Source organism: Perognathus longimembris, chromosome 8, assembly GCF_023159225.1.
Source record: "Perognathus longimembris pacificus isolate PPM17 chromosome 8, ASM2315922v1, whole genome shotgun sequence".
Lineage (NCBI taxonomy): Eukaryota > Metazoa > Chordata > Mammalia > Rodentia > Heteromyidae > Perognathus > Perognathus longimembris.
Genome location: NC_063168.1, coordinates 47,795,736 through 47,823,050, shown reverse-complemented (window position 1 = coordinate 47,823,050; position 27,315 = coordinate 47,795,736). Strand labels below are relative to the sequence as shown.

General features: G+C 41.4%; 1 protein-coding gene across 2 annotated transcripts in view; it reads left to right on the top strand.

Annotated features, from left to right (window-relative positions):
- Camkmt (calmodulin-lysine N-methyltransferase) overlaps window positions 1-27,005 on the top strand; it is a 360,760-nt gene extending 333,755 nt beyond the window's left edge. For both annotated transcript variants that reach the window (XM_048353013.1, XM_048353014.1), the window contains 4 exons: window positions 1,177-1,251; window positions 9,684-9,747; window positions 20,946-21,077; window positions 26,700-27,005. In XM_048353013.1, the coding sequence (XP_048208970.1) occupies window positions 1,177-1,251; window positions 9,684-9,747; window positions 20,946-21,077; window positions 26,700-26,777 (349 nt within the window). In that variant the 3' untranslated portion in view covers window positions 26,778-27,005. The remainder of the gene's footprint in view (window positions 1-1,176; window positions 1,252-9,683; window positions 9,748-20,945; window positions 21,078-26,699) is intronic.
- Window positions 27,006-27,315: the final 310 nt, after the last annotated feature.

Genomic DNA, 27,315 nt, shown 5'->3' with positions numbered 1-27,315 from the left:
ACCATGCTTTGCTACTAGATCTGCATTTTAAATCCTTCTTGTTCATGTGGAAGCTCTCAAGAACTCTCTGACAAGGACTGACAGGCTCACTTTCCCCCATAAACCCAAGTCCTGGAAGGTTCAGGAGCTTCAGCCTATCCAGAAAAGTGATATTGGTTGTTTCCTACCCTCCCTAGGGATTATGATGACTCCAAAAGCAACATAAGCAGTCAACTCTTAGTGATTTCCTGGGTTCCTTTGTTTCTTGGCTGTCCAGTGGGTCTGGGCCAGCAGAACAGCATTGGAGTTAATAAAGCTTGTCTCTGTGAACCAGCTGTGAACACTGAAATAGCCTCTTCTGGAAAGTCTTGGTTCTCTGGGTCTGTGTTTCTGTGGCTTACTAGCTGCCTTGATGAAGGTGGGCCTGGGCACACAGCACAGAGCCTGACACTGTGGGCAGTAGTATAGCAGTTTAGTAAGTATGAGTCACGAGAAACAGAGACAGTAACTAACCCTCAGCCATCTAGGTGTTTTTGTGTTTAATCTCTTCTACCTTAAGAAACTCATTGGCATTGATGTAACCAGTGTATATGAAAAGCGTAAGTAGAGTTTTCAAATTCATATTGTTAATTATCATTATTAATATGATGTCTAAAGCCTGCTCCTTCTTTGATTTGAAGACTGTGAGTATAGGAGAATTGTAAAGTATGCTTACAAACTGAGAGCTACCAAGTGGAACTTTCCTGTTCTTTTCTTCCATCTTTCTAAATTGTTCATTTTAGTAATAGGAAATGCAGTTGACATGCTAGGTGGAGGTAGTTATACACTGTTTATGTCATTCATTTGTATTCCAATCAGATGGGAAGTACTTCAGTGTCAGTATGTGTCTCATTCATGTTAAAGATCTAGAATCATCCTAATGACTATGGAAGCACTAAGCCATTTCTTCCTAGCTTGTCTACAAAAACTAGCAAAAACTTAACTATTGTATTTAAGTAGAGAATTCTTCCTCTTGTGGATTTGAAGACTAAATAAAATATGAAAGACAGTTACCTCCTATTTTTATTATATCTTTTGAAATAATTTGTATATGCCTTTTAAATAATTTCAAGTGCCACAAAAATAATGTTAATAGCTCAAAAATCAAAAGTTTAAAAAAAGCCTAAGTATAATTTTTTAAATCTTTTTCTCCTCAAGCGTTTTACGATGGGATAATGAGACAGATGTCTCTCAACTGGAAGGACATTTTGACATTGTTATGTGTGCTGACTGGTAAGTACATAAAAATCATAAAACTCCTGTTAGAAAAAAAATAGCTTTGCTGGAGTCATTGGGCTGACAACGGCTAAGCAAAGTCAACAAATGAAGCACAAAGCCACCTTAACCTCAACAAATTAATATTCATCTCCATGTGACAGTTATAAGGTAGTCTTCTATCACACAGTAACTTCTACCACATTATTTCCCAAAGATTGATTTTGAGAAGCATTTCCATTTTCTGGAATTGCCTCTGTTTCATGCTTGACGTATCAGTAAATGGACGACTTAGGCAAATTGCAAATAATTATGGCTCGGAGAGGAATAGTCTGGAGAAAAAGGAGTTTATCAACACAAACAGCTCAATTAGCTTACTTCTTAGGAGAGATCTGACTATTGATATAAGGCAATATATACATGTACACACACATGTAACTCTCCAGCAAATAAACATCATCTGAGGAATGCCTTTTGGGAAATAGCCTTTCTTAAAGTGTGTATTTGCTATCTAATATTTTCATTGCACTCATTATGGTATTTAATTATGCACAATACAAAAATTATAAAATTACATTTTATTCTTATGTAAATAAAAACATTCAAATCTCTGTCAGGCACCTGCTTTTTGAAAAATAAATGTACATTAGACATTTTGTCTTCCTTGTTAGCCCAATCTCCTTATTTGTTACTGAAAGTCTCAACCTAAGTTACAGGATAAATATGAATCCAATTTTAGTAATTATTTCAACTAATCTCATGTATTTCTTCATGTAGTTTGAGTAATAATTATTTCAGCATATGAAATACGGACAATAGGAGCATTAGCTCTGACAAGAGTAAAGTCTTCCTTATATTTTATCATGATAATTAACATAACACTTTAGATTTGAAAACACTCCCAAGTTCAGATTCCACAATTCTGTTATTTTGATAAGCCCAATCATAAGATTGAAAATCCAGAGAAGACTGCCTAGAGGAAAATAGAATGAAATTTCCAGGAAGTAGTTTTCTAATTATCATTATTTGAATATGATTTTTAATCTATAATTTCCCTACCAAAATCTATGGGATTTGGTTTGTTTTTTGTGTTTTCTCCCACAAACTATTTCTCCATGAACAATGAATATTTTGTTCTATTTTCACCTTGGATTTCTGAGGTCTTCCTGGTCCTTTTAGTTTCTTTGTACATCCAATTTCCAAAAACCTTATTCCAAAAATGGAAGAAACCTAGATTTCTGGCTAATCATTGATAATATGCCTCACTGTATACCTCTCATACAATGAAAAATAAGGAGCTAAAATCTCACATGATTTGTGCAAGTAATTTAGTAAATGCCTTTCCTCACTAAATTTGGGAAAGGATCCTCCAGGTTTCATTGCACAGATGAAGATAATGCCGTCCGGATTAGATCAGATTAAGCATGGAAGTCAGATCAGAGAGCAGCAGCAAGGGGGAAGGGGGCACTGTCTTCTTGAAGGTTTAAACGAGGGTCACACTCGATGGGCTCTGATGATGTGGCAAAAGGCAGGTCTGGCCAAGAGATTTACAATTAAATTTGCCCTTCACATGAATATCAAAACAGCCTGGCTGTGTCATACTTCATGTTAGGCCACTCACACCATGTCATCCTATTTGTATCAGAGAGACAAGCGGAAGAAGTAAGATTTAAGCTCTTTTCTGATTACTGTTCTCAGATTAAAAATAGCTGCACAACATGTGGAAAAATTGTCATTTTCCCTCACTGACAACAGGGTCTTGGATAACTGGTATACATAATGCATGTTTCATTTAAGGTTTTCATTGCAAATATATAACAATGCAATATTACATGCACACATACACATGCACACACATCTAGTATATGTGAAATTTTATGGATTCAAATGAACTAAATACACCAAGCTTCATTTTATAAATGGCTTTTCTATGCATGAATTGTTGTTAAGGGTTTTTTTTTCCCCCTGGTGTTGTAAGTGCCAGAATGTCAGCCCGTTTGTAATTTCCCATTTGTAAATGTGAAACATTAAGCTACTCTCACTGTAATGCTGATATTATTTCCAAAAGAAATGCTTCGGTAATGGTCTCTCTTCACATCCACAGAGAAGGGTAAGCTGCTTAGAAACTTAGAGAGTACAGTGATGTTTATAATATGCATGCTGGACATACAGCAGTGAAGCACAGGACTGTGTGTTCTTTATGTCCTCTTGGTTTGGTGGTACTCTATAGGAGTTATCGCGTAGGTCTTGCTTCTAGGGGCAGAAAGGCCATCCTGCATTTTTTAGAATGTCACAAAGGAGGGGAAAGAAAGCTCTTTGTAGATGCTACCTTCAAGATGAAACTTGAAATACTCCATGCCAGTACCACACATAAATAGATCACACTAAGTCTCACACTCTCCTTTACTCATTGTCAGTCAATGAGATCTGGATTAGGCCACAGGAATATGAAGCAAAAGTTGGAGTTCAAATATTAGGTGCATGGATTAAATTCTTACTGAAGCATTTCCAGCAAGGGTGGTATTGTCTGATTCCCTGAATAGCTAACCAGTGCTACTGCTTGATCCCATTTACATGAAAACAAGCTCTATTCACAAACCTATTCCAACCCACATTGTGCTTCAAGTAGAATGCATCTGATTACAACAAACGGTGATATGTTTATGTTCTTAAATCCTTCATATATTCATGTATTTACATTCAAACATTCATAAGCCTGTGGGCACTGGGGGAAAATAACTTATTTCCCAGAAGCAACTGTCTTACTTCACATCCAAATTTACTAGCTCAACTAGATTATAAAATAAAGAGGTGAACTGTGAAAGCTAGTCATTACTTCACCATTCAGCATTTTTGACAATGAAAAATAGTTTCATGGTTCAACAGTTCCTGAATAACTTCTAAAATGTCAACTTTGAAATAAACAAAAGAAAAAAAATTGAGGTACAGTCACACCTGCAAAAAGATGCTTGTTGACAAACATCACAATATTAGAATATTTAACCACAGGTATAGGGGGAAAACCTGCCTATTAAATTCCTCAGCTGACTTGTTTCATGTTGACTTTCATATAAGGACTCATTTCTGTCAGAATGCAGTCCAGCCTGGTCCTTGCTGCATTGAAAATATTGAGTGCTTGTTAATTTTTTAAGCCTACCTTTCCAGATACGTCTTCGATTACAATATAATCTAAAGGTCTAGGTAGAAGATTTTTTTAAAATCCAGTGGACACCTTCATTCATTGGTAGATGGCTCTCCAGTTTATTGTAGTTCTGCAAAAATAGGAATGACTGTGTACATTTGGATTCTCAGGAGTCTTTGAAAGCATGTCTGAAATGCCATCCACAGCCTCAGTGACCCAGGGAGCTGTATGTGCAGGAAAATGGAAACATCTATACCTGAGACTTGGGAGAGAAATGAGAGCGTGTATGTAGGCCCATATATGACCCTTACATGCTCTCAGAATCTTTATACTGCCTGAATACTATAGGTTGTTTCTTTTTTTCTATCCTTTTCAACATTTCCTCTAAATGATGGGAAAAGATTGGGGTTTTAAGCTGCTTTCATGAAAGTGGTATTTTTCCCCTAAAAATGGAAATACTATAGGCTGCAACAGTTATCTTCTTAGCATGGATAGTACTAAATCACAGCCATAGCTTTTTACACCTGAAAAGATCTTAAACCAAATATAGCCATCCCTTTCATCTCACTCCTGGAAAAACTCAGTCCCAAAGTAGGAAAAAAAAAAACACATGAATTATCCTACATCTCAGAGCTCCATAGTCACATATGACATTACTCTGATCTCCCGCAAAAATCAGTTGATAAATATTAAAAGAGGCCATCCCTGTGCTAAAAGTTAAGATGAAAGCAGTGAATGTAACATAGCACACTTCACCATGAAAATGGCATAGGCATCTTCCTTTCTGTGAATATGAACAGAGAGAAATGCCTCCTAATGCTCTGCACTAATAAATTTCCATATGAGAGGAATTACAGGTACTCCATGTTCTGCATACAATTCCAATTCTAGGAAGGCAATGAAAATGGCCCAACACCTTTCCTGTGTCAGAAAAATCAGTAATTCAGATCAATGGAATAAAGCAAGTGTTGCTGCCACAAGCAATGACATAAAATAAAAGAAGAGAGAGAGAGAAAGAGAGAGAGAGAGATTGTGTGTGTTTAATGGCCAAACTGGACTGTCAATGTATTTTGATCAGTAACTGAAGGGAGAGTTGAAATGATATCTCCATCCCCATCGCTGACCCACTCAGCCTTTTTAAATAGATCCACTTAAGCTACTACTGTTCTCTGAGCCATTAGGACTTATTTGAGGGGTGAATTTTCAGGAGATTACATATCACTCCCACTAAAGCACACTGAAATTGCTCATATGACGTACTCTACAAAGCATTATAAATTCTGCATCAGAGCTAAGTAGAAAAGTGAACTAGCTTGGAATAAAAATCTTTTAGAGAACTATAAGAATTACTTTGGGAGATTTGAGTTGGAATGTAGATGCCATTTATCTTTGAAATAACTGTGTCTAGAATGTGTGCTGGTTGGTAAGCTACATTTTCCAGTTTGCTATTATGTTAACTTCTTTGTCGCTATTACCAAAATTAAATAGAGTACTTTGTAAAGGCATACTTCAAGCCCAGCTGTAAATATGCTGTTCATCTTTTTCTAACAATCTTACCAGCTCTTAGGATATAAACCAAGAGTGGTATAAACTGAGTGGACCTTTTGTTAGCGACTATGTATTCCAGTCAGTCAGGTATTCTATAGACCTGAGTGACCAATAGAGATATTTCCTCAGACTGATAGTCTTCTCCAGAAAACTAAAACAGTATGTTCAATTATTAAAACTAAAGCTATCATTACCTCTCTAAAGTATAAGACAGTGCTCTAAAGAGATCACTTTTTAATTAACTCCTTCCTCAGCAATCCTTAATGATAATTAATCGCTGATTAAAATGACCTAATAGTGAATTTTTGAAATGTTTGGATTAGATGCATTCCATACTCTGGGAATTAAGCATATAGCTCTATGAAGGATGTGAATGTTTTCCCAGCTTATCTTTGCTGCTGGGTGGGAAGCGATAGGATTCTCCTGTGTAGGGATGGTTACTAGCTCATTTGAAGAGGATGCGTTTTCTGTTGCTCCCAGTACCCCCTTCATAGAAGAAGAGCCTTTCACTGGTTTACAGTGTCCAAAGACACCGGGTACTGACTTCTTGAAAACCTCATAAATTGCTGTCCCCATTTCTCTATCTCAAATTAAAGAATCATCAAATCAGAAGGGAAACTGTCTGGTAAAACATCCTACCTAAATGTTGATTCAGCCCCAACAGCACTGAGAAAGGATGTGTGGAACCCAGTTGGGGCCACTGAAACCAAGGCCCTGTGTGAACTCCCTCTGTTTTGAGGGAGGTGATAAACTGCCCATCAGGTGGTGAGGAGACCCTGTGGGCCCCCTTTGTGGGCCCTGCACTGAAGCACAAGTGAATGCGCATGGAAGCTCTTTGAGGAGAGGGGTTTTCTCCACTCACTGCTTAGTCCCAATGCCTAAAATACTTTCCCATGTTTTGCAGGTATGCGACAAGTCTTTGGAACTAATATATAGTATTAAGTTGATGCCAACCACAGCCATATAGGTGGGCCTTTAATGATGGAGAAACTAAGGCTTCACAAAAAATGGCTTGCCTAAGGTCACATAGGAGAAAAGATTGAAGCCAGAGCACTATTTCATTGAACCATAGTCCCCACTTGCTGAAATGTGGCTCCACACTCAGCTCCCCCCTCCCTTGCCCCACACCGAAGGAGGACAGCAGCAACTTATAGTTAACCACGAAGAATGAGACCAGGCCCTGAAGCAGAAGTTATTCTGTTGGGATGCTACATGAGGAGCCGGAAGGCCAGACAGACAAGACTCATCTCTAGCATTCATACTGACAAGAGGCCTCACTTAGGCCCCTAAAAGCAAGTGTTGTTGTTGGAGTTAAGGTGTTACTCACTGTAGTAGGGGAAATCCAAGATATTTAAGGGTTCAAACATTGTTTGCCAAAGCAGTTCCTTTAGACTTGTGTTAAGATGCTTTTCAAAAGTAGATTCACTGTCCCTGTTGCTTAAAAGACATTGTTGTCCAGTTTTATGAAATAGAATAGTCCTTCTACTTGCAAAACCACAGCATAGAAGCCAGGGCCCTAAAGCTGAAGCTGTGTGTCTCCTGCACTTGGCAGCCAACCACAGTTATTTCACTGGCCCCTCCACACATGGCTGCTTGTTCCCAGGAGTCCATCAGCCTTCACACTGAGGTGCACAGGGGATGCTCTCTACCTTCAGGATGTTGAGAGCCTGAGTGAGAGGAGGATGATCCTGGGGGAAATTCCCAAATGCTCTGCTTCTGGCACAAAGCTTAGAAAAGGAAGAGGTCACTGTGGACTAAGTAGCCAGGGATGGCTTTCTCGCCACCCTTGCCTAACTACAAAAATCTCAGGACCTGTATCCTGCCCTATCCCCTCTTCTGCTCATCCCCATCATCTTAGGAGCAGATGGAACTAGACAGGGGAGGTGGTATGAAACCGGCCCAGGGCACTGCCCTGCCACCAGGTAGGGGTGTCCTAGCCTCACCATTAGCAGCTATATGATGCTAAACTTCACTGTGCCTCAGTTTCCTTTGCTGTAAAATGTGGACAACAGTAATAGTAACAACAACTACCTCATAGGAATCAATGTGAGGATTCAATGAGTTAATCCATGAAAAACTCAATAGAGGTTGCCAGCACCTAGTATTCAGCACAGTAGATATTAAATACTGTTAAAAAAAAAATGTGTGCCTCTGGGCATTTGCATTTAATTTATGTGTACTTATGTCTGACTCATTTCCCTCTGATAGTGTAACTAGAGCCCTTTTCTTGCTTAGCTCTTTACTGACTTTCAATGCTGTACATACAGTGGGAAAATTCCATGACTGGCAACAGATGTCCTGGCCATTCCAGGATTCTCAAAGACTGGGCTACTCTAGAGTTCATCAGGTCATAGATCCCAATTTAGGGTTCAGGAAATAGTGGTCCCACCAAGGGCCAGTGGCTCATACCTGTAATCTGAGCTACTCAGGAGGCTGAGATCTGAGGATCACTGGCAGGAAAGTCCTTGAAACTCTTATCTCCAATCAACTACTCAGAAAAAGTAGGAAGTATTGCTGTGGCTCAAGTTGTAGAGCACTAGCCTTGAGCAAAAGCAGCTCAGGAACAACACCCAGGCCGGGAGTTAAGCTCCAGGACTCTCAAAGAAAAGAAAAAAGTGGCCTGCAACAATAGATATTGTTGGCACACTGGCAGCTTCACTTCCTCTTGCTAGCAGTGCTGTAAGCTGCTCTCCAGATGCTGTAAGAGTCACGTGGTGCTGGGAAGGCAGCTCTTCACTCTGTGTCTTCAGCATTAAGTACTCTCACCCCTCCATGCTCAGCTCCATCCCCTGGAAATCTCCCATAAATGTCTCCAGTGTCTTAGTCCATGGTATGCCATTATAACAGAATGTACAAACTGAATAATTTGTAAACAACAGCACATGTGGTGTCTGGCAAGAGCCTGGACTTTTCTTCCAAGATTGTGCCCTGAAGGTTGAAGGATCCCTATGCCTCACATGAGAGGAGGCAGAAGGACAAAATGGGGGTCAAACTCCCACCTTTCCAACACTTGCCATGGTGAAGTAAGTTTCCATCATGTGAATTTGGAGAGGGACATGTGAAAACCATAACACTGGAGGTGTCTAAGTTAGCTGACTTGTCATCACCTGCCAAGTAACCCAAAGACAAGAACAGTGAGCCAACCACTGGGATGACAGAGGACCAGAAATGACCAAGAGACTAGAGAACAATGAGAAGTGACAGTGAATGAAAAAGAATCAACATGAAGTTCAAAAGAGAAAACCTTATGCCATAGTGCAGGAGCTGTTCACTCCTCGGTCATTGGTTTAGTCTTAGCTTAGTGCTTTTACTAGTGACTGAAACACACACACACACACAATTGGCTGACACCTTTCTAAGAGGGTTTCTAGGTGTGGGTTGGTGCTTTCTTTTCAGAGGGCAGCCTCACAGGACCCCAGGTGGGTAGGGGGACCAACTCCAGGGGAGACTGGGCTCTAATGAAGGCAGTAGAGTGTTTCATCTCCATGACACAAAGAGCAGCTTAGAAATTGTTGGGTAAACATGAACCCATGGTCCAGTTGTGTGTGAATTCTGGCCCATAGCAGGGCTTAGACTTAGCTGGATAACACAGATATAATATCTTTATTAATTGTCTTTCACCAGTGAGACACTTCAGTGGAAGGAAATAATCCCCCTTTTTCAGTGTTTAGTGAATGTGTGTAATTCATTTTGTATGTGTTAGAATCATTAAACTTGTAGGCACAGTTTAATCTGGATTCTTCTTTCTTCTCAATGTCAGCCTGTTTCTGGACCAGTACAGAGCCAGTCTTGTTGATGCAGTAAAGAGATTACTCCAGTCCACAGTAAGTATGTCTCTATTTTCTCCTGAATACTGGCTACAGAATAATTAGTCTGTGCACAAAGATGGAGAGAGTAATGGAATGGCAGGATTAATGTCATATAATACTTTAATACTTATTATGTCCAACTTCAATTGGGTCTTCTGATCTATCAGATTCTTTCCTAATCATAACTAAAAAACTTCTTACCCTTGGCCTTCTGATAAGAAACACAGTGGGTAGTAAAATAAATGAAACTGCTTCAAAGATAGTGTGAGATTATTTTTATCAAAGAATTTCTTGAGTCTTTTCCTTTGATAACAATATCTTCATATTAAAGTAGAAGTATGATATTGAAAGTTTTCTGTTGACTTCTGGCATTTTTAATCCCTTCAATGGTAACCTTTGTCATTGGGTATTTATTTACTGCAAAAGAATACTTTCTTCTTTTTATTCCTGTTCATAGTAAAGAAAAGGGACTTTCAGATGAATCTGTATATTAAAAGTTCTTTGCTTTAAAAGGAAGCCATTATTTACATATTATAAACATTAGGTCACAATGAAGCCAAGCATGGCATAAAATATTGTGCACATTTTTACATTTATATATCCATTTATGCCTGTGAGTAAATTACAGAGTTTGTATCCACTCTTATTTTGTTGGGCTGTTATACTAAGCTAGGAGGTCCTGCAGCCTAAACGGAGAGTTAATATACATCTATTTAAAGTAAGGAAACGAGTTTAAAGCTCATGCATTAAAAAAAAATCTTGTAAGTATATAAGACTCTTGCTGTGCCACAGGAATTTAAAATAGGTTAACAATATTAATGTAATCTAAGATAGTAACTCTACATTTATCTGAGATGACTGCAATGTGCATGTGTGTATGTGTGTGTGAGAAAGATTGTGAGTGTGTGTGTGTGCGCGCGCACACGCTAAAGTTTTGTTTCTAAAAATCTTTTTATAAAAGACTCTAGGCTTCTGACTCAGTAGACTCATAGACTAATGCCTTTCAATCTTTCTTTTGTATCTTTTTCACATTGAAGGTTCCCAGAGCAATTTTATAATCATCCTGTGCCTTACACTATTGCTTTTTATTTTGTTATCTCTATATAGCTTAGAAACTTTAAATAGGCCTTTCAGAGGAATAGCCTCAGCTTTTCAATGGCAATCAATTCAATTAAATTGGCCACCTTAGTTCCCCCTGAGCCGTGGGTAGTAGGTATGAAGATAAGGGTGGGGCATGTGCCAAGCTACTGTTGGCTGCTGCCACAGTTCAGGAAGCTGCTCAAGTTGAGGGTCAGAGTAGGTAGAGCCTCTTCTGGGCCTCTTCATCCCCTTTGTTAGCTTTGGGTGATTCTTGCAATCATTTGCAAGACCAAGATTCTCGGGGAGCACATGGAGATTGTTGGATGCAAAGGCCTCTATGAAAATGTCTCATACATAAATACAATGCTTTCAAGGACTCCCGGATCTCACACTGCACAAACAGTACTTCACTCATCACCAACACCCCTTCAAAACCTATTTGTAGCAAATACTCCATTTTGCAGCAGATTTGCATGATTTACTTAGGATCTATTGTGAATCATTCGCGTGATTTACAATAGAAAACTGTCCAAGCTATGAATAGATCTAACTGCAGATTGGACTGGAATCTCTCACAGCTCTGCCATACCCTCTCTTAAACCCTGAACCATGCTCTTCCTGTCTGAAGTACGGCTCCACATAGTAGCCCTCCCTGAACTAAGACAGCAGCCATCGCACTGACAGCCAGTACTCACCCTGAGTCCTGAGACAGACAGAGTGGGGCCCTGAAGCAGGTGATATTCCTTGTCTATGAGGAACAGGAGCTGTGAAGTAGGACACCTCTCCCTTCCCCCCAGCATCAGTAATAGGAGTAGCAGAGGCCTCCTTAGGCCCTTCATGGGATGATCCATACCCAAGTATCTAACATAAAAGTACAAGAGAGCCACCATTAGAGGGGAAATCTGAGCTGTGGAAAGCACATGGACTGACTGAAAATACCAGCTGGAATTTCATCCCTGTGGGAGGTCTGAGGGGACAGCGTTTGTGACTCCACCCAGTTCAACCACAGAAGGGTCACATAGACTTGGCCATACAGAGCCACAAGTCCCACATCTTATCCTGGTGGGCTGTAAGGGTTCACACAGAGCTGAACTCTATCCTAAGCACTAGGGTTCACAGATCTATGTTGAAAGGGCCGCCTCCACTGAGCAGACAAGTTGTGGAAATCATGGTCCAAGACCAAGATCATAGTCAAGGTTTTACTACATTATAATTATCACTAGTTTTCGTGATCTTTGTGTATATCTCTTGAGCTTATGATTTTATGGCCCAAAGACTGAAAGTACCACAAGTGGCTCACCAGACAACATGAGGGATTACAATGGTACATCCTGAATGCTAGGTGATTGATTCATTGCAAACAAATCCCGAGCAAAAGCCATCCTGTAGCCAAATGCTTTATGTTCACAGAATGACCCCATTGTGACTTGGCCTTTAATGGCAGAAAACTTAAGCTCTAATCTGCCTTCTGCCTTCTGGAAGGTAAACTGTGATGGCTAGAAAGAGAACTGTCTGTGTACAAAACCCAAGTCTATGCTTACTAACAACCTGGTCCCTGAGTGTCTTTACCTGTAAAAAGGTAGAACTAAGCAGGCATGGTGCTATATTACAGCACTTGGGGGACTGAAGCATGAAGTCATGAGTTCGAGGTCAGTCTGCACTACATAATAAGACCCTGTAAGGAGGGAAAAAACCCAAAACAAAACACCAGGACTGCTACCTGTAAGCTGCTGGAAAATATTCACATATATAAACTCCTGGCAGTGCAGAGTGCTCAGGAGGTGCTCATCTGTTGAGTGCTTTCCTGTTGATGTCCAGCTTGTCATGTTCATATATGAGACACTTATCCTAAGGGATGCTGGCCTGGCTGATGGAAGGTTGAGTGCCAGGGCCGGCTTAGCACAAATAGACCCTAGCACCTCTCATTTTGCCCCCATTTTCCTCAAGATAGGGAAAGCCAGGGAGTCCATCCTAGCTCTAACAGGGCTCTGTCATCTCAGAGATCCTAATTCCTGTTGCAGAGATAAGGTTTCTTGGGCTCTGCCTTTGACTGCATTGGTGCTCTGAAAGCCTCAGTTTTTCACCTGTAAATAAGAAGTGCATCACTGGAGTGTCCATGGTTTGTGCTTGGTACCATACAGAAAAACTGCAGGCTCCTGGCTATGATGAACACAGGATATGGAAGGTTCTCCCCAAGCATTCTCCCTGGAGAAATAATGACAGGCCAAAAGGATCCTATTTTCTTGTCCTGGACTTTGAGGATTTCTGCACATATTCAGGCCTGTTGTGTCTCCTCTCCCCACCCCCATGTCCTGAATACCCGTGGCAGGCCCTGCACTGCCCTCAGGACCGCCTACCCAGATGACGAGGACACTAATTATGGACAGCCCCCACTGAGTCATAAGAGAGAGAACGATGGCTGCATTGCCAAGAAGAACGTTAGTTTTAACTCTAACATCCATGCCCACATCTGTACAAGCTTCTGCTTTTCTTTTTTTTGGGCGGGGGGGAGTCAGGAGGTCCTGGGACTTGAACTCTGGGCCTGAGTGCTGTCCCAGAGTTCTTTTTGTTAGCGCTCTACTATGTGAGCAACAGCTCCACTTTGTCTGCTTTTCTTATCTCAGGGAAATTGCCCCGAGTAAGTGGGCTTAATTTGGTGACCTGAAAGACTTGGAAAGGATACTTGGGTCCCAGAAAATCCTCACCTGCTCTTGGTAAAGTATAAAAGACAAAAAGCTGTGTTCAGCCACACCTGGTTCACCAGCCTGTAGGAGTGCATGGGAAACGTCGATTATAGTGATAGATTCGATTGCTACATCCCCTACACGGTGTTAAGACCCTCAGGACAGGAGCCTACAACTAATAAGTTTTTGCCTAAGGCCACCAAGTGTAGAATCAGCATATATAAGCTACCTTCTCTGCCGAGGACCCACACCTGAGGTAGACTGCCCGCAGGAATTGCTAATGCAGGAATTGCTAATGCAGTTGTGGAGATGTACCATACCCACAGGTGGAAACATGAGGGATGGTACAAAATATAGCCTGGAGCTGTTGATACTTGTTTTCTGAATCTTTTGAATTTATACCTTTGGTAGTATAGGAGACATTCAAGGATTTGGACTCTCTCTTGGTTTACCAAGTATTTATGAAACCCTGCTGTTTGCCTAGCATCGTGCTGAGGAGCTATGCAAGGGATGTGAATGTGAATGATGAGTACTGTGAGACTCAGCAAACAGAATAGTTAATACAAGAGCCACCAGGCTTTACAATGCAACCACGTGGTAGTTGGTAAGAAGTATCAAGAGAAAGCCCAGAGACTAAGTGCCCCAGAGTGTTTGCTAAGAGGCAGTTGTATCTGAGGTGCCAGACTTTGAAGTCAGGCCCCACCACGTGAACCCCATTTTAGAATTAAACCCTGAGCCAATCAGATTTGTACCTGTGTCCTAATCTTGCTTGCTTGAACACCTGATTGTTGTAACCTTGTTCTTTGCCTTTATAAGCCCTGTTTAATCACAGCTCGGGGCTTCCTCCTAACCTCCGCTGTGTCGGTGGGTAGGACGAGGCCCGAGTTGGCAGCTCGTTAAATAAAGCCTTGCCTTGCTTTTGCATTTTGGAGTGTCTGAATCTCGGTGGTCTTCTTGGGGGTGGTCTTGCGACTTGGCACAATATTTGGGGGCTCGTCCGGGGTAGCCCCAGAGACCCCAAGATCCCAGACTCCGAAGGTAAGAAAACAGCGCTGTTCATTTGTCTTGTCCTGTAATTTGTCTGTTTGTCTGTTTTGCTTTTTGCTTATACTTGTAGGGCGCGAGTCAGTTTGGTTTTTGGCTGGAACTGACCAGGAGGGCCTCCTAAACGAGACTCAACCCGCCCACCTTGTACTTGGGTCTGCTCCTTCTGCACCCTTGCAGGAAGTTGTGGGCCAACTCGGGTCCATTCCCGAGTTGTTGTGGGCCGACCGAGGAGGTTGTGGGCCAGCTTGGGAGATCTTCAACTCGTAGCTTTTCTTGTTCTCAGGCCTGTGTGTTTTCCTCCTTTTGTATTAATTGTTTTGTTTTTTGTAGCCTTTTGGACTGAACATCTGATCAGAGCTATGGGTAACATTCTATCTTGAGGACCTCCATCTAGCCCCCTAGACTTGATCCTAGCTCACTGGAGGGAGGTTAAGGAGATAGCTCAGAACCAAGGTTGTGGCCCTTAAATCAGGCCCACCACGTGAACCCCATTTTATTTGTACCTGTGTCCTAATCTTGCTTGCTTGAACACCTGATTGTTGTAACCTTGTTCTTTGCCTTTATAAGCCCTGTGTAATCACAGCTTGGGGCTTCCTCCTAACCTCCGCTGTGTCGGTGGGTAGGACGAGGCCCGAGTTGGCAGCTCGTTAAATAAAGCCTTGCCTTGCTTTTGCATTTTGGAGTGTCTGAATCTCGGTGGTCTTCTTGGGGGTGGTCTTGCGACTTGGCACAACAGTATCTACTTAGCCTCAGGTTGTCAGAAGGGTATTCAAAGTCTCAGAAGAAGAGTACAGCATTTCTGGCGGAGGGCATAGTAGTGCTTCCATGTGGAATATGAAAAACACAATGTATTTGGGATCAGCAGGAAGTTAGCTCTGGCTGGAGTATAGGAGTGTCCATCTAGTTTGGGGCTTAGCGTTTAGAAGGATCAGGAGATAAAATGAAAGAGCTGGTTGGGATACTTACCATTGTATGAAAGGCTAAGAAAATTATGGTGAAGAAACTGGGCGGCTGGGAATATAGACTAGTGGTAGAGTGCTTGCCTCGCATACATAAAGCCGTGGGTTTGATTCCTCAGCACCATTTGTGTGTGTGTGTGTGTGTGTGTGTGTGTGTGTGTGTGTGTGCGCGCGCGCGCGCCAGAAGTGGCACTGTGGCTCAAGTGGTAGAGTGCTAGCCTTGAGCAAAAAGAAGCCAGGGACAGTGCTAGGCCCTGAGTTCAAGCCCCAGGACTGGCAAAAGAAAGAAATAAAGGAAAGAAGGAAGGAGAGAGAGAGAGAGAGAGAGAGAGAGAGAGAGAGAGAGAGAGAGAAGGAAGGAAGGAAAGAAGGAAGGAAGGAAGGAAGGAAGGAAGGAAGGAAGGAAGGAAGGAAGGAAGGAAGGAAGGAAAACTGGGCTTTATTGTGTGGGAGCCATTGAAAGTTTAGGACCAATAGTGTGATCCAATGTTCTAGAAAGATCACTCTAGCCACAGAAAAGATGCTACATTGGAGTAAGGGAGAACGTAACAGTAGCCAGTCTCCTCAGGGGTTAGTTATGGACCAAGTTCTATCTGGAACTATCCATTTGAGAATTAAAAAATAAAACTGGCATCAACGATGAAGATGGATGCTCACTGAGAGATTGAATCTCATTGACGAAATATTTCTTGAATGCCTCTCAGATGCTAGACACTGTGAGAGGTCCTAAGGATAGGGTAAAATCTTGCTTTGAGAGAGCTTACTCTCTTATGAGTAAAGTGAGCAGTTAGCTAAAGGTATGTGAAGGGCAGGGCAGAGGTGTGGTAATGTAGGAGGCAGGGAGTGGAAATGACTTATCTGGAGGAGGAGGCCTGTGTGGAGTTTGGAGGTGGTAAGCAAAGGCATCAGGAGGTCAGAGGTGGTCTAGCTGGTTGCTGAGGAATAAGAAAGAGGTCACCAGGCAAAGCATTAGAGGTGAGAAAGACATTGTGCTCCCAGGGAAATGTGGGTCAGGTGAGAGACACAGAAATACAGGAGATGCAGGAGGGCTTCAATGATTCCATTTGGACTAGAGCCTAAAGTGAGTATAGAAAACAGCAGGCGATGAAGATGCAGATGTAGGCATGGCTCAGGTCACCTGGGGCTTTGCTGACCTCCCAAGGAGGTAAGATCCATCAAAGTGGTTACCAAGCCTTGGTTCAATGGCAGAAACCCTTTGGTCATTAAAAAAAAAAAAGTTTAGCTAAGACTTCAAGTAAGGAGATGAAAGTAGAGATGTAGCTCTGTAGGCGTGTACACTTGCCCCATTCACAAGGCCCTTGGTTCGGTTCCCCGGAAGAGGAGGAATTTTAAAAAGGTCTCACATGTCCTCAATGCAGAATACACTTGGAGAACTGTCTGGGGCATCTAATGTCAATCCAGGTGGTAGGATGTGGCACTGAAGTTTTGGGAGACAATAGCATGATTCCCAGGATCCAGATTCACTTTGAGGGTAATGAGTGATGGGAGGTGGCTGTGAGTATGGACCATACTTTTGATTTGATGGGTAGTTCTCTGGGAATGGCAAGGTTTGAGGTCAAAGATATTGAGGACGATTTTAGACTGAATGGGTTAACAGAATATCCACATGCAGAGATAAAAAGGCACATGGAAGCTAGGCGCTGGTGGCTCACGCCTGTAATCCTAGCTATTCAGGAAGCTGAGGTCTCAGGATCACCATTTGAAGCCAGCCTGGGAAGGAAAGTCTGTAAGACTTATCTCAATAAAATACTCAGAAAAGGCTGGAAGCGGCACTCTGGTTCAAGTGGTAGCTTGAGCACAAAGAGGCTCAGGGACAGCGTCTAGGCACTGAGTTCAAGCACCAGTACTGGCAAAAAAAAAAAAAAAAAAAGCACATGGAAATATAGTGTAGGTGTGGGCCCTTGATAATAGTGAGTGCTACAATTAAATACTTGAGAGGTACTAATATATAAGTGATTGTTGAAACCATGGGCTTAGCAAATGGACTTAAAATTATGAACATAAAGAAAAAGTATGCAGAGCTCTGGGGGCTACTGGCAATTTAGAAGGAAATGAATAAGAGAAACCAGGAAAGTAGTCTGAGAAAAATGAGTGAAAAGGAGGAGAAGAAGCAGAAGAAGGCAGCATCTCAGAAACCAGGTAAAGGAATAGAAAATAAGCATAAGCTTAACTGTGTAATCGGTGCTTAATAATTGGTTGCCTAGAAATGAAAAAGGAATAAAGGCATTTCATTGATGTAGCACATTCCTTTTAAAATAAATCTGAAGTATACTTATTTTTCCCAGAAGTACACAGCTTTTAATATGTGAATATAGGGTAGTCTAGCAAAATAACAACAACAAAGCACACAATATAAACAGGACTATTGTTATTTAGTGGAACTTCTTTCTTTTCTCTCCAGGGATAAATGAATTCCTTCAAAATTTCTGCACAACCATCAAAATCGTACATTCAATTGAGTGTTCATTCTGACTTTTAAAGTGATTATGTGACTGAGTGCTTAGAAAGTTTTGCTTTGGTAAATTGAAAATAACTTTTCTCCAGTGATAGGCTAATTTGAAATCTATATTGTCTTCCTTGTTTTCATGTTTGCAACCTGAACCATAAGGCATATTGCTTTCATTGTACTGCTCCACAGATGAAGTGCCCTGCTCCCCCAGAATGCTGGGGAGAAAGGGGGTTCTAAAACCCTTCATTGCAGGGAAGGACTGAGGCTGGCACTCAGTAGGACTCAGCACATGTTGACTGAATGAACAGATGATGTACTGTTTTCCCTTCTAAATATGATTCCACATCCCAAAAATGTCTCTATTGGACAAAATGTAAAAGGAAACCATTTAAGATTTATAACTGAGTGATTGGTGGTGGAAATGGCTGCTGTCTTGTCTTTATCATGGGTACGGGGCTGGCATAGACTACTGCCCTCCCATACCCTCCATAGCACCGACTAATAACTTCTTGGAGAAAAATCTTTTCAAAACAATGAGCAATGTGCCCTTTGAATCCCCAATTTCCCATATCTTTTCAGGTTATTCACCATCTGGGCTTAGTTTAGATTTTTCCTCAACAAATATTGACTGAGTGCCTACTATGTATGAGGCACTGAGCAAATGCAGTGAATAAAGCATCAATAGATGCAACTTTCATAGAGCATGAATTCCAGCCAGAGGAGAGAGTCAGTAACAAATAAGGATATGATATGTGTCTGTGGTGACAAGTGCTAAGAACAAAAGTAAAGCTTCACTGTTCACAGAAGCAGAGCATCTTGGAGGAAGGCAGCTTCTGTTCTAGATACATTGGTTAGGGAAGGACACATGAACTGAGCTCTAATGCAGGAAATGTTTGGATAGAATACACAGCCATAGCCTTAGCTTATGGCTCACCCCCAACCCTCAAGTGGGTGGGATGTGGGGAATATCAGCTTTGTGAAACATCAGATGGAAGCAATCTGTCATCCTCCAACATATGACCTATAGCTTAGATAAGAACTATAAAAATTAACTCTTTACTGGGCACCGGTAGCTTATACCTATAATTGTAGCTACTTTAGAGGCTGAGATTTGAGGGCCACAATTGGAAGCCAGCACAGTCAAGTAAGTCCGTGAGACCCATCTCCAATTAACCATAAGCCAGAAATGGAGCTGTCGCTCAAGTGGTAGAGCACTAACTAGCTTTGAGCACAAAAGCTCAGGGACAATGCAAAGACTCTGAGTTCAAGCCTCAGGACTGGCATACAGAAAAAAAAAATTCAACTCTTCAGTTGAAATTGTAAGACAATATTTGTAGGTGACTTTAAAATAAAACAACTTCATTGTTCAGAAATCCAGAATAGCAACCAAGCTCTTATAATTGATAAAAAAAAAAAAATGACCTACTGGTATTCCTTCCAAAAGAAAGAGAGAAAGAAAGAGAAAAAGGGGGAGGAAAGAAGGAAGGAAGGCAGAAAAAAAAAGAAATGGAGACTTTTGCATTCCTGCTGAGACATATATTATATCGAATTTCACATAGAAATGATTTTTTGCTGCTAAGTTAGAAAACTGCCTGAAAATAGCAATTAATACTGGAAAACCCAACAAAACCTTAAGTATAGTGGCATGATTAGTGCTGTTACAATTATGTTCCTAAGTGTGTACCTGTCTACTTAAACACAGTGTGAAAGACACTTGCTGTCCTGGCCAGTGTATCAGTCTATTTTCTTTCAGGTAAATGAGGGAGAAAGAAGTAGCGCAGTTGGGTGATATGGATTTTTCTAATCTTACATGGGGATAGCTTTCTTTTTCGAATTATTTTTCACATTCACCAGCTCATTTGATCCTTACAACTTGCTGGAGGGAAAAAGACCAGGCAGGCTTTGTTCTTCCTGCTGCATGGATGAGAAGACTCAGCTGGTCAGCTGTGAGGGCTTAAGCTTCCTGACTACAAAATGTGGAGGTTGGACTATGGCATCTCTGAAGTCTCTCTAGCTCAGCAGTTTGGTGATTTGCTTTCTGATTGTCCTGAGGTGATCCAACTGTGTAACAGTGAAGATTCTGTTTAAGTTCAGGATCCTCTCGGTCCCACGTTTCCTCCTTGTGCTCTCCAAACCCTTCTCTACTTGTTTAATCGTCTGGAAACCCAAATCCGATAACCTTCTCCCTAACATGGGACTCGCAGAATAAGCAACTAGCAGGACTGAAATGTGAAAACTCTCCAGTGGAGATTGTAGCTACTCATGCCTATGGAGGATGGCATGGTATTGAATTTTAATAATAAACAGACACCTCCAGGCATGTGTTTCCATGCCTGGAAACTCTCTGGAGCTGTGTTGTGTCTGTATTGACAGGTATAATGGAGTCACAGATGAGCAAGACTAACCTGAACCTAATAACAGTAGATGGTTCAAATTAATAGCCCCCAAAGCCAAGCACTAGTGGCTCATGCCTGTAATCCTATCAACTCAGGAAGGCTGAGATCTGAGGATCGCAGTTTGAAGCCAGCCAGACCAGGAAGTCTTCAGTTAACCTGCATAAAGCAGGAAGTAGAAATGTGGCTTATATGGAAAGAACCAGCCTTATGTAAAGAAAAAGCTAAGGGATAGTGCCCAGGCCCTAAATTAAGCCCCAGCACCAACACACACACACACACACACACACACACACACACAATTAGACCTGAGACAGTGTATATTGTTTAGAACACTAACCTTCAATGTTACTTTGCTTGTTTTATGCACTATCTTCATCTAAATGTGAAATGTGTATCTCTTTATTTGATGTGCATCTATCCTGGAAATCTCACTGTGAATGACTATTCTGCATAGATGTCTCCAGAACAATCAAGTTTTTCTGTCCCAAAGCAATACATTGAATGCTTTGACCAATGTCTGCTATGTTTGATTGGCTTCCAGTCTGAAAATGTGTGAATTTCTTTTTTCACATTCTAGGGGAAAGCAATGGTATTTGCCCCACGCCGAGGGAATACTTTAAACCAGTTTTGCAATCTAGCTGAAAAAGCCGGTTTCTCTATCCAAAGACATGAAAATTATGATGAACACATTTCAAACTTCCACTCCAAGGTTAGTTTTCTGCTTGTGTTAGATAACACTTTAATCCGCAATGCATTTTGAAGAGATCATGGTCTTTTTGGCAGGTAACTTAAATATTTGATTAAAGTGCTCCTTAGGTATGTTGCTTCTGAACAGCCATTTGTATCTGATTATTTTGTGTGGTAAAGCCATCTTTTATCTTTGTATGTCTAGAAGGATTTTACAGAAACCATTCCTGTTTACTCCTTTTTCTGAAACAAACTAATCTTTTCATTCATAATAGACTAATTTGTAAGATGCAAGAGGAGGTGGCATAGAATGAATGATAAACGTGCATTTGTATTTTAATGAAAAACCTTGGGCTTTTAAGTAGGTTAAATGCTTAGCTGCACTGAAATAAATAGAAGGTGAGTGTCTAATTGTATCATGTTGGACTGAAAATCTTTATCTCTGCTTACTTTATGGCTGGGTCAGTTGGCAGTTTGAGACTGTTAAATCGCATATAGAATTTCACAGTTGTGGGGTTATATGTCAGATCGAGGCGTTACAAGATTTAGGTCAAAAGCACTTATCTGAGAGTGATTTCTAAACCTGCTTACATAAAGCAATGTTATCAGCCTTTTTATTATTTATGGGTATAGGGCAATATAGGACACTGAGGGGCAAGTATTCCACTGAAAACTTTTTAGGATTCTCACATTTGCTAGTAACATGTCACAGTGACTGGTCTAACATAAATTGCTTGTGTAATTTTGTGCCTTACAAAAATCTCCCTTTGCTGAGCTAGTTTGACCTTGGCAAGAGACTTGGGCTTGTCATGCTTTCTTCATAAATGGTGACTACATAAACATAAAAGCTTGACCTTAATCTTCTCCTGGGACAATGTGAATTGTTAATTAATATTCAGGACTATAATATAATGTAGAAGTGTATTGGTTTTTGAAATTTTATATACAAAATGAATCTGATCTCCAAAGCAAAACAAAAGAGTCTCCCCTTCTGGAAATGGATTTACTACTTTGGTTCTTTAGGGCTGGCTCCACTTAGCCCAGAGCAGGGGAAGGTGGGGGGGGGGGGGGAAATGCTTGGTGTACACAAAGAGTTAAATTGTATCCTCTCACTGGTAGAATGAAGCACATGACTCACAATCAGAAAATGGGAACAGAAGGTCATGTTATTCACATCTTACCTGCTCCTCCAGAGAGATGCTTTCCCCTTTCCCTCCCTCTCCAGAACTAAAAAGAGTGGCTCTGAGGACTTTCCCTGGTGGAGAAAGGGTCTCTCCTGACCCCCTAGACTCCTCTACCCAAAAGGATCTACAAAGATCACATGATGGCAGCTTCAATGCCATGGCTTTCACTTGTACCCTGAAACAACAAGCACTTTTAGTTTCTCACTGACAGCTTAGGAGAGCAAAGGTGTGAGTCTTTCCAGCAGTAGAGGTGTTCGGCTCTACCCCCAGACCCTCTGTCTCCTCCCTGAAACATCTCAAGTGCCTTAGGACACCTAAGGCATGAAAGTCCTTGGTTTCACCTCTCTTTCGTGTAGTCGTTGAGTATCACTCCCTAGTGACACTCTTTTTATTTCCAGTGCCAAGTACTTTGCTCAGTACTGCACAGCCCTCAAATACAAACACACCTCATATAGTGTACACCATGCCTGTTAGTATCCCCTAAGTCATCACTGACTGATTGATCTCACAAAAATAAATAAATAAATTTCCATAAATAACCAAGTGGCCTTCATTTTCCTCCCTTGATAATTGCTTACAAGCCAAATTCCACACCTTGCTGATAATGGACTAAGAAATAGCACTCTTCCTTCCTGATCCAGGGAGTGAAACCCGTTTTTTTCAGGAAGTAGAACCTAGGAAATTCTCAGCAGAATTAGGATGCCCTTGGTAAAAGGTATCAATCCGCACCCATGCTGTATGGAGAAGATCTCTGTTGCTATTGTTACTATTATTATTTTTATTAGCGGCGAGAGCGCTTTCTGCGGGCTTGGCATCCTGCTTGGAGCTGAAGAATGCGGCTCAGCCCTTCTCTACCTATTCGGCCCTGACAGCAGGGATGGCGGCTGGAGGCCGGCGCGCTGCGGGTGCCCAGCTCCATCTCTCTCCAGTCCTCCTCTGTGAGGACACGGTCGGGCCCAGAAGCCGGATGGGGTACAGGCTGGAGGGAGTCCGGAGCACCCCAGCCCCTCTCCGGGCCCAGGTGCCCGGCGGCAGGGCGCAATGGTCAGGGACGACTGAGGGCAGCACCCTTAGACTCCAGGACCGGCCGCCGGGAATCTCCTCCCGGTGGCTTTTGTTGGCCGAGTGCTAATAGGCAGGGCTTCCAAGTTTTCCATCTTGAGCGGCCATCAGCTTTCTTCCTTCTCCATCTCTGGCCAGGGCCCGAGTCCATCGAGCCTGCGACGCGCCTGCTCCCCGATGGAGGAGCCGCGTTTCCCTTCAGGCTGCGTTATCCTCTTAGCCCTACTGTGTTGGAATAGAGCGTAACCAGCTGGAAGACTGTAAGACGCCTGATAATGCCGCTCCTTTCCGCTGTCCTGTCTTAATCTTGTTACACAAATGGTTGTGAAGAGATTCATGAATTTTAATTTTGCCCTCTGCATTAGTGCCTCGCGTCACTCATACACAGCTGCCTTCTATGCCGAGTTTTCCACCCCTCCTCTTACAACAGGGGAGGGGGAAAAATTAGTTACAATCTTGGCAGTAGTGCAAGGTAAAAAAAAAAAAAAATCTACAGATTTAGGCAACCACCCATGAAGCTGATTAACAGTCAGTGATCAGGAGAAACAGCTTTGCCTCTTAAACTTTTCACCTCTCATTGTTAACTGTGAAATTTTATTTCCGTTCAAAAGCAAGCCTGTAATCAAAACGGTACCATTCTGCACTTTTCTGCCAGAGCTTTTGTTAAACTGTGCCTACACCAGGCAGCCGGCGGGCTCAGGGACCAAGGCAGCCCAAGGTGTAGTAGGTTTTTTAAATATTGCCTTTCTGTTCGGTCAGGCGATAGGAAGAAAAGGAAATAAAATAACTTCCCTCTCCTCCCCAAGCCTCTCATTCACCTCCAGGCTAGGAATCAAACTGCACTGCCCCGGTGGTATCGTTCAAAACCCTTAGGATGGCCCCATAGCAAATGGTTTAGCAAGGTAGGGAGATACGACTTAGAGATTGTAGCTTGGCTCAAAATTCGTTGATAAAAATATTCTCATTCATGCAAATACTCTTTTCAAGCATGATTTTTACAAGCTGTGGGTTTTGCATTTAGAAAAGAAAACTTTTGCAAACCCACCAGACTGTTTCTTTTCTCTGTTTTTGTACTAAGTCATGAAAATAGACTTGAGCTTGACTGTGAAGTCTGTGCATTGTGTGTAAAGCACAGCCATATTGCACTTCTGCTTATCTATTCAAAATGCCACATTACAAGTGGCTAGTGCTTGTAATCTGTGTGGTGTGCTGTTGATAATTGTGGCTACTGTAAAGGGTAAACAGTCTGAACTTCACTCCTGCTGCTGCCGCTCCTGCCATAGTAAGGCTGACCATGTTACATCCAATTATGAAGTAAAGCATAATGCTACTAATAGCAGCTATATAATTTAGTTCACTCCTCAAAGACCCTGTTTTAACCTATGAAATTGAAAAATCGTTTTAGTCACAATTTGCCTTTTGTCCATTTTTTTCAAGGTGCTTTTTATTTCTTAAAATTATTATTATTATTAATTAAGCAAAGGAGGTACAGCCTGAGTAAATGAAATTATTCTTAGACCCCATAACATTCCCCCATCGAAGTGACTGTTTCCTAAAAGCTTTGTGTGTTCAAGACTCTTCCATACCAGACTGACTTGGCTTAGAAAAGGTGCAGTGCTGGGTTATGATGCTGCCTTTGAGGGTGGTGGGTTCTCCCTCCTTGCCACGAAGACTCACAGTCAGGACAGAGCTGGCCCTGGGCCCCCTCCAGCAACCAAGCCTCTGCTATGGCCTCCAGAGGTCAGCATAGAATTCAAGTTAAAAGTGTTTTCTAACCCATATTTATAGGAGAATTATTTACCCACATGTTACCTCAGGGACATTATAAAGAGCTCATTTGAGTCTCTGTATATTAGTGCATTGTGAGTGAGTAGGTCAACTGACTCATGCTGAGTAATCAACTTTCCCTTATCCCCAATCCCTGAGGAAAGAATTTAACTAGCTTGTTCCCTCTAAGCACCCCCCAACCCCCCACCCCCACACACACTTCACTCTGTAAAATGTTTCCGTGAACTCCCTCTATGTCTAGAGCAACTGGCCACAAAGGTATTTATAGTAGATCCCACTGAGGGGATATAGTCTGGGAAGCTCCTAAAGCCCCCTTTTCTCTGCATTTTTCATCACTATTACTATTATTTAATCACTATTACTATAGAGTAACAGTGAGGGGGGCTGTGTTTAAGGTCAACACTGTTATTACTTCAGTGGCAACAAATTCCACAAGGAGTTTTCTAAATAGACAACTAATGATCTGTAAACAACCATCTGAGGAAGCAGAAGGAAGTCATTTCTACCCCCAGAGTGGATTACAACATGGTCTGGATTGGCTTTCTGTTCTCCAGTAGGAAAGAAAGGTGGCTCATGTCTCTTGTAAGGGCATAGCACAGTTTGGGAATGTGGTCCAGAAGAAACATTTGAAAAGATTTATGTCAGTTTGTCCTGGATAGACCAGACCAGGAGATTGAGACTGATTTAAAATATCAAAGGAATGGCTTTCATGTATAATTAAAATAAATGTGTGTTTATGTTGTTCCTTGTTGTTTTCTTGTGGTACAAGGGGCCAAACCCCAGGTCTCAGTGCATGTAAGCACAGTACTAGCAAGGTATATTCCTGGCTCAGAAATAGGTATTTCTGATCCTAAGAAGTTTAAAAAAAATGAACAAGTAACTGGCTCAATAGCATCAACTTCAAAAATAATGTTTTTAAAAGCAAGTAATTACTATTTGCAAGAATAAATAAATTTAACCACCAAAATTACTCTACCCTCTGGAGAAGGACTGAGGCTTTAAAGGACTCTAACTGAATATTTAAATCTTATCACAGAAAGGTCCTTAGAACTCCACCTCAACAGTATCACAGATTGCTGATATAATTCTTGGATTGTGTTCTCTTCAGAGAAAATCGGTTTTGAATTATTCATCATTAATATTAAACTTGTAAGGAGTACCTAGAGTGCCTTTCAAAGATCTCAGGCCCATAGAACTGTCTCTTGTCCAGGTTTTGCCATGATCCCCATGCAGTGATCAAAATGCCTGCCTACCTAAATGTTGTGGTACTAGTTGGGAGTCAAAGAGAACTTAGAGCAGAGACCCCTACAACCTGCGGCTGACCTGGGAAAGATAAAGGAGCACCAGCTTTCCCTCAGTCACAAATGTAGCTTGGGTATTTATGTAAAAAAGCACTTTATTCTCACCTTTTAAAAAATGGACATAAAAGAGAAAAGATTCCTACCTTAATTTATAGTATAATCATGCCAATGTCACTGGTAACTACTTAGAGTTATTTTTTTCAGAATTATGTAGGCTAAAAGTCATAACATTATAATCAACAGTAATATCTACTTGTACACATTCCTAATCTGAAACCCTTACCTTCTTTTTTCTGTTATTATTTCCAGTTGAAAAAGGAAAACCCAGACATGTATGAAGAAAACCTTCATTATCCACTTCTGCTTATTTTAACCAAAGATGGATAGAAGACTATGCTTCTCAAAAGATGAAGAAAACATCAGATGCACAGGGAACATTTTCACAAAAGTGGAAATCTAGAATTTGTCTAGTATGCAGCGGACATTGCTTCTCTGAGATCTCTGAGCTCCTGAGACTTGGGGTAACCACCCCTTTTAACATTCCACTTATGGACTATGGACTCCACCTGCCCTCACCCACACTATTTCTGAGCAGTCTTCACCTCCTCTTTTTCACAGTCTTGTTGCTCTCCTGTATCTCTTGTATCTGCTTGTTGCTCTCCTGTATCAAACCTTTGTTTTTAAATATGGGTGAGCAGCCTGTCTGAGACTTGAATTTGACTAAAAATGATTCCCTCAGATAGAATTTCTTTTGGTGATTCTCACCACCCTTTTAAAAGAAATTAGTCTTTGTTCTATTTTGGTGATGGTCATTTTTTCATCTATAAACACAGCTAAATAATAGAGACAAAAATAATAAATAAAGCACATCTTTCTGATGGCCCTCTTGTTCATTGTAGTCAGTCTGTCATCTCTGTCTCTCTCT